We start from the raw sequence: 7,221 nt of genomic DNA, 5'->3' as shown, positions 1-7,221 counted from the left end.
CTTCCATGAACTGGCTGAAACTCAGCACTCTCTATCTCCACTGTGGTGGGAGTAGCTGTCTAAGCCTCTCTGGCATGGTCAGGCACAAGACAGCTGCCAGTTTATATGCACCATGAAAAAGATGCATGTTCCATGAGCTTCCCCAGGACTGACCACTTCTGTGTGGAAAAGTGATTCAGGTTCTTTATACACCTAACACTTTCTCCTTACCTCTCAAATTTCAGACTGTTGAACTACTCCATACATGGTAAATGCCATCAGGAGAGCTGAGCACCAGCCACAAAGCAGCACAACCATATTTCTGTTCCTCATGAGAACCCCACCACCACCACCACCAATGAGCATATTCAGAGAAGGATTTTGTCTGATGTCAAAGCCTAGGTTCTTGCCATGGCTGGCCCTCACCTTATCCTGCGGAATTTACTTTTGTCCTGCAAATAGAATGTGGTTCCCAGGGAGATAGGGCACCAGCATTCCATGTGGAACTGCCAAGCAGGGTGGTAAAAGCACAGAAAGGACAACCCCAAAAGATGCTGCTTCTCCTGCTCAGCTATCTTCTGCCTGCTGCGGACACCAACGGAAAGAACTGCCTCCACTGCTGGCCAGAACTGCCTGCATTGATAGACTATGACCTCCAGATTCTTTGGGGCACCCCAGGGCCACCTTCAGAGCTCTCTCAAAGCCTCCACTCCCTATTCTTGGAGACTCGTGTCTTACTGGATCCCTGGTACCTTGGTAAGGTGCAATCTCGAGATCAGGAATCAAGGCTGGCCCCCTTACCTGGCCTGAGATCTTACTCCCCTGACTTGCCTTCCTTTCATATCCCATTCTCAGATCAGGACCATTTGGAGGAAGAATTAGCCAAATTATTCAATCACATAGATCAAGCCATTAAGACATTTAGAAACGGTAAGGAAGCCGAGTGTCTCAGGGCCCCTAGGTTTGGGTTAACAAAGCCTGGTTCTCAAATGCATTCCCAGAGGACTCACTTGACCTGGGGTGGACAGGTGCTGTGAATGGTAGAGCAGTCACAGCATCTTTCTGTGTGCTGCTCTATGAAGTTTATGTTTGAAAAAAAACTGGTTTGCGTTCCCAACCTTGAGAAAGTTATGTAATTCATTTGACCTGTGAGACATAGGTGACCAAAGTATCCTTTCTCTTCTATTCCATCCAGATAAACCATTACTTCTGGAAGAGGTTCACATCCAGAAGAAGCTATTTTCTGAGAGGCTAAGTGAGCTACCTGAGAAGCTGAAGAATAAGGGTGAGAGGTGGGGCTGCCCCTGCCCACACTCAGCCCTTCGCCTCCTTCAAGACCTAAGGAGGAGAGCAGAGTCCAGTTGGAAGCCCCTCCCAGACCCTGCTCTGGAGCCCCCATCCCTGCCCATGTACTGCATACCTATCCACACCTCCCAGCTTCATTTCCTGCTCATTCCCCTACCCCTCCTGGCTCTGTCTGCCTCCCCAGCACCTCAGTTTCTCTACCATCTCATCCACCTGGGCAGCCTGCAACAACTCCTGTGGTGAGTATCTTTGGGGACTGGGCCTGGGCAAGGGGTGAGGGGCACCTGGCCCTTTCTGAGGTTCCTGCCTATCCCCTCTTGCAGACCTACCCTCCTCACTGGTGGTCATCAACTGTGCCAACTGCAAGACACACATCCTAACCTGCAAAGACCCAACTATCTGCCCAGGTCAGTGGTCGGTGGCCCATCTGGCCTTTAGCTCCCCCACCTCCATTCTCAGGTTCATTGTGGATTGTCTCTTTCTGGATTGTCTCTCTCCTGTCCAGCCCTGAGCTCTTCTTGCTTTCCATCATCACTGGTAAAGGTAGCACCTCCTGATATTTCTCAATTCTACATGTCCAGCTTCAGAGCCATAGAGCCACCAACCTCTAAGGCATCTTTCTCGGGTCCTCAAAACCAGCATGCCTGGAGACATGCCCAAACCCATCTTCACTCCCCCAAATCTTCTCTTCCTTCAGGGCCCCTCTTAGCAAACGGCCCCACTCAAGACCTAACTTCCCAAACCAGGAACTGCACTCTCCCTTTCTCAGTAAATGCAATCACCAAGTCATGTGAAATAATTCTTGAATGTGTTGCCATATTTTCATTCAAACATCCACCTTTTCTTCAGACATCTTCATCTCTCACCCACATTATGGCAACATCTACCTGGCCTCCCTCCCCCTCCTAGCCACATCTCACTCAGCAACCAAAAAACTTTTTCTCACAAAGAAAATCTGCCTATGACACTCCCTGTTTATAACCTTCAGGGGCTCCCAGTTGCCCTCAGATAAAGTGGACTCCCCATTGGAGGCCCTGCATGAGCAGTTCCCACTCACCTCCCAAACCCCTGACACCTCGGCCACACTGGACGGCTTCATGCTTCTATCTTTGAACATCCTGTATCCTTTGCCTGGAACACAGTTTTGCCCCTTGACTATCTGAACTAAATTCCTACTTGTCTTTCAAAGTCCAGCCAGAAGTCCTAACCAGTTCCCATCCCCACCCTGCGGCTTATAGCCCTCCTCCAGATTAGTCTTCCTCTGCCCTGTTTTGTCCTGCTTCTCTTAAACACCACACCATAATTCTTTGTCTGCCTCCTAGAGGACAGGGACCATGTCTCATTCATCTCAGTGTACGCTAGGCACACAATAGGGATTCAGTAAGTGTTTGCAAACAAGTGACTGAGTGAGTGAATAAATCAAGGAAAGAGTGTGGCTTTCTCTCTGGGCCAAGTTGGACCTGACTGTTCCCCAAACATCTGGCTCCCTCTTTCACACCCCCAGCTGGGACTCAGAGGAACTTCGCATGGGCTGCGAGCCTCGGCATTCTTCTGCCCCTGGCAGTCATAGCTGGAGGTGGGTGAGTGACTTCTCCAAGCCCCAGCATCCCAAAGGAAAACACATCTACTCCTTAACTGACCCATCTCCACCCTGTTTCCTGGCCCAGATATTATATTTCCTGGCTCGAGAAGAAGAAAGCAGAAGAGGTACTGGGGAAGAAACTCTTGTCTGACGCTAGGGCTCCCAAGGAGGGGATGCTGGGTTAGCTTTGGGTGATGCCCCCAAGAGGTCCTGTGGGCATGTCCCATCTCCTCACCCTCCCCCTGCCAGCCCACCACCCTTCTCTTCCATGAACACCCCTCTTCTACTCTCCTGGTCTCAGCAGTGATAGCTACACAGCCTCACAGCAGCCTCACCTAATTCTAACACCAGAGATGAGGGCAGGGAAGTCCTGCAACTCTTGAGGAGTTCCAGTGTCTGAGTGTCGAACAGAGGTGGCAAGAGGCCAGATGAAAGTCCAGCAAGAGCAGGGACTAGCATAAGAAGACCAGAAAATAGGGTCCATGTCACATTAACAGCAGTCTTTGTCCATGTCTTGGCCAAAATGTCTACCCTGAGGACACCCAGGTCCCCAAGTGAATCTCCCCAAGTGGCTCTGCTAGTGGGAGAACTTTGCCTACTCTTGTTCCATCCCCCTCCATGTTCCTTTTTTCTTCAGGTCCCAAGGCCACCAAATTAAATGGAACCCTTGTATCCCAAAGGCCCAACTCTGCCCCTTCCCCTCAGCACCTTGCCCCTCCTCACTGATTCTCCAAGTCTCTCAGCCTTGGCCCAGGTTCTGCCCTGAGACTAAATGGAACCTCTCTAGCAACCTTGAGGCATCACCAGGTTCAGAGCGCTGCTCAGCAGGTCATCTTCTGGGGGTGAAAGAAAACAGGTTTGAGGCCCAAGTTGCAGGAGGGTGGCCCAGAACCTGGACTCAAATCCTGGCTCTGATGCTGAAGTTCTGGTTCCCCACTGCATCTCTGTCTCCCCATCCAAATACAGAGAGGGGGATACAAGGCTTTCATCAGGTTGGTATGTTCTGACCCTTAAGTTCACTGGATTCATATTTGTCACCCCATATTTGCTTGTTCTGTGGGTCCAAACTCAATGCCCTTATTCCCTTACCCTCCTGCAGTCCACTGCAATCCTGCCAAGGCCCACAGCCCAGCTCCTAAAAAAAAGGCCTCTTGCCTCCTTAAGCTGGCTGGTGATTTGCCAAGGAGCTGGAAGCAAGCTGACTTTAGCAGCACTATCCTGCAGTAAGGGCCACTCCTTGGGCAGGGGTAGAGGGACTGCAGGAGACTGAAGCGAGACATTAAATGGACCATAAATGGCATCCTGGGCAGGGAGCCCCGTGGCCAAGGGCAGCTGTGAGTCCCCAGCCATGGATATCTCCAGCTTAGCCAGCCAGGGATCTGAGAAGGCTTCTCTGAGCTGGTGTTTTCAATTGTGAAAAGTTGGAAAGGCAGGAAGGGAGGGAAAACTTTTCATTGAGGGTTCAGAGTTGCAGAAGAGTGGAGGTATGAGAGACATTGATAGGTTTGGGCAACTCCAAGACATGTGGTATGGTTGAAGGAGAGTCCCAGCTGAGAAGGTGGTAAGAGGTGAGGTCCAGGGAAGCTCCCAAGCCTATCAGGCCCAAAAGGATCAGAAGAGAACCCTGAGACAGCAGATGGGCAGGGGATCTAAGGGACAGGCCATAGAAGGTTTTGCCAGAGGCGGGCCTGAGTCCCATGGAAAAAGATGGAGATGCAGAGTGAGGAATGGTGGGCGCGCTGAGACAGACATGGTTCCATGTGCTGGGAGCTGAGGTGCCACTTCCACCCATGTCTATAGATCCTCCATGCATCACAAAGCTGAAGAGGGATCCATAGATGTAACATGTTTTTGAAGGTATAAAACACTCCAAGGACATTACTATAGCCATATAGTGAGGACATACTCATAACCACTTTAAGTGACCAGGCCAGAGCCCCCAAACAGTGGTCATGTGCCTTCAGGACACTCTAGTTCTTTCCACATATCTGTGAAAGCTGATTGCTATCCAGGGCATAGGAAAAGTCAGACTTTTTTGGCAGTGATGTGGTTTTCCTATTTGTATTTAAATTGGGACTTATACCATTACCTCAAAAATATCCAGAGCAGCTGTTTTCTGATGCATGCAATAAAAATAGGAAACCCTGGATATAATTTATATGAAGCATGAATTTGCATGTTTGTCTGTATAAGTGCATCTCCTATCAACAGATGTTTTTATTATTTGTGGTCTTATTTTATGAAAACTAGATACCAAGTTCTGCTAGAGTAGAAAGATTAAGAAATTTTGAGTAAGGTAAACCTTGATCAAAATATAAGCTCTGGGAGACTTCTGCTCCTGGCTATGACAGAGAGGCTTAAAGCAGATCAAGACTCTTGCCAAAGGCAACTAAAAATAAAATAAATCAAAAGGGCAAAACAAAACACAGAGTCTGTTTAAAGCACCGGAAGAGGTAGGTCCTATGTGTCCAAGGTCCCAGGAGAAGGCAAGCTCTCTGCAGTGAGCTGGCATTCTGCAGCACACTTCCCCTGTGCTCAAGGGAGCTTCAGGAGCACAGGCTGACGAGCTTGAGGCCTGGGCTGAGATTGACCTCCAAGTTTGGAGAAGCCAACAGAGCTTTCTGCATTATCACAGCACTGAGGAGACAGAATGTGGAGTTCTAGCTTGCCAAGACAGAATGTGAGGGGTTCAAATCCCTGAAAGTAAGGAGGTGCAGAAAAGTTAAATAAACCACAGCACTGATTTCCTCCCCAACCTCCAAGATGCCTGCCTATTGTTAATAGCACAGAGCTTTAGACAAAGAAATCAAGCAAAGAATCTGAAATACAACTTATCAGAGATTCGTATGCTCAGGAAATAAAAATTGGAGTTCTTCACACACATAGGAAGACATGTTTTGATAAATATTCTAGGTTATTTATTGGCTAGACAGGCAATAGCCTAAAAGAAAGGATGCACCATAGGCAGACCAAAGCTTACAAAGTTTGGAGCATGGCCTCAAAGCACTGCAGCCCTGACAAAATTAAAAAGACCTATTCTTATTCCATATTACTGCTGGAGGATAGAGTAAATATTTTCTGGAAGAAAATAATGTCACCTAGAGCCAATGCCATGTTTCATTTACAATATGCAGTATTCAAACAAATACTAACAAGCATACCAAAAACAGGAAAAATCAGACAATAGAAACAAACACACAAGTGATCCAGATATCAGAGATACAAATTTTAAAATAGGGTGATTAATGCATCAAAAAATATTTTCCAGCCTTAGTGAGATAAAATTGACATATGTCATTGTGTTAGTTTAAGGGGTAGAACGTGTTGATTTGATACACTTATATTGCAAAATGATTCCCAACCTAGTGTTAACTATCATTTCTATGATGTCATATAATTATCATTTCTTTGTAGTTACAATATTTAAGATCTACTTTCTTAGGAACTTTCAAGTATATAATATTAACTAAAATCACCATGCCATATATTAGATCTCCACAACTCATTTATCTTATAACTAGAAGTTTGTATCCTCTGACTGATAGCTCCCCATTTCCTCCACTTCTTAGCCACTGGCAACTACCACTCTACTGTTTCTGTGAGTTAGACTTCTTCAGATTCCACATATAAGAGATCTTATACAGTATTTATCTTACTCTGTCTGATTTATTTCACTTAGCATAATGCCCTCAAGAACCTTCCATGTTGTCACAAATGGCAAGATTTTATTATTTTTATAATTGAATAATATTCCATTGTATAAATGTACTGCATTCTCTTTATTCATTCATCCATCAATGGACACTTAGGTAGTTTTCATATCTTGGTTATTGTAAATAATGCTGCAATGAACATAGGGCTACATATAGATTTCCACATTAGTGTTTTTATATTCTTTGGATAAAAGTGGAATTGCTGGACCATATGATGGTTCCATTTTTTAGTTTTTGAGGAACCTCAATACTGTTTTCTATAATGGCTCCATTAATTTACATTCCCACTAACAGAGCACAAGATTTCCCTTTTCTCCACATCCTCACCAGCATGTGTTCTTTCTTCTCCTTTGGATAATAGCCATCCTAACAGTTGTGATGTGTTATATCACTCAGCATGCACTCAGTTATCTCATTTTTGCAAGGCAGGCCTAGTGGTGGAGATCTCCCTCCACTTTTGTTAAGGAAAGTCTTTATCTTTTTTTTTTATTTTTACTGGGGTAACACTGATTAATGCAATCATATAATTTTCAGGTGTACATTATCATTTGACATCTGTATATTCTATTGTGTGTTCACCACTCTAAGTCCAATTTCCCTCAGCTACCACATATTTGATCCCCTTTACCCACTTCACCTTCA

At 46.0% G+C, this 7,221-nt stretch overlaps 1 protein-coding gene across 1 annotated transcript; it reads left to right on the top strand.

Moving 5' to 3' along the window:
- Nucleotides 1-530: 530 nt before the first annotated feature.
- TEX51 (testis expressed 51) lies at nt 531-2,447 on the top strand. The gene is made up of 5 exons (XM_023532683.1): nt 531-681; nt 835-909; nt 1,175-1,264; nt 1,608-1,691; nt 2,293-2,447. Exons 1-5 carry the CDS (start codon nt 531-533, stop codon nt 2,445-2,447), a joined length of 555 nt encoding a protein of 184 aa, XP_023388451.1.
- Nucleotides 2,448-7,221: the final 4,774 nt, after the last annotated feature.

Source organism: Pteropus vampyrus, unplaced genomic scaffold (genome assembly GCF_000151845.1).
Source record: "Pteropus vampyrus isolate Shadow unplaced genomic scaffold, Pvam_2.0 Scaffold87, whole genome shotgun sequence".
Classification (NCBI taxonomy): domain Eukaryota; kingdom Metazoa; phylum Chordata; class Mammalia; order Chiroptera; family Pteropodidae; genus Pteropus; species Pteropus vampyrus.
The sequence above is the reverse complement of the archived record's forward strand: the minus strand, read 5'-3'. Positions and strand labels throughout refer to the sequence as shown.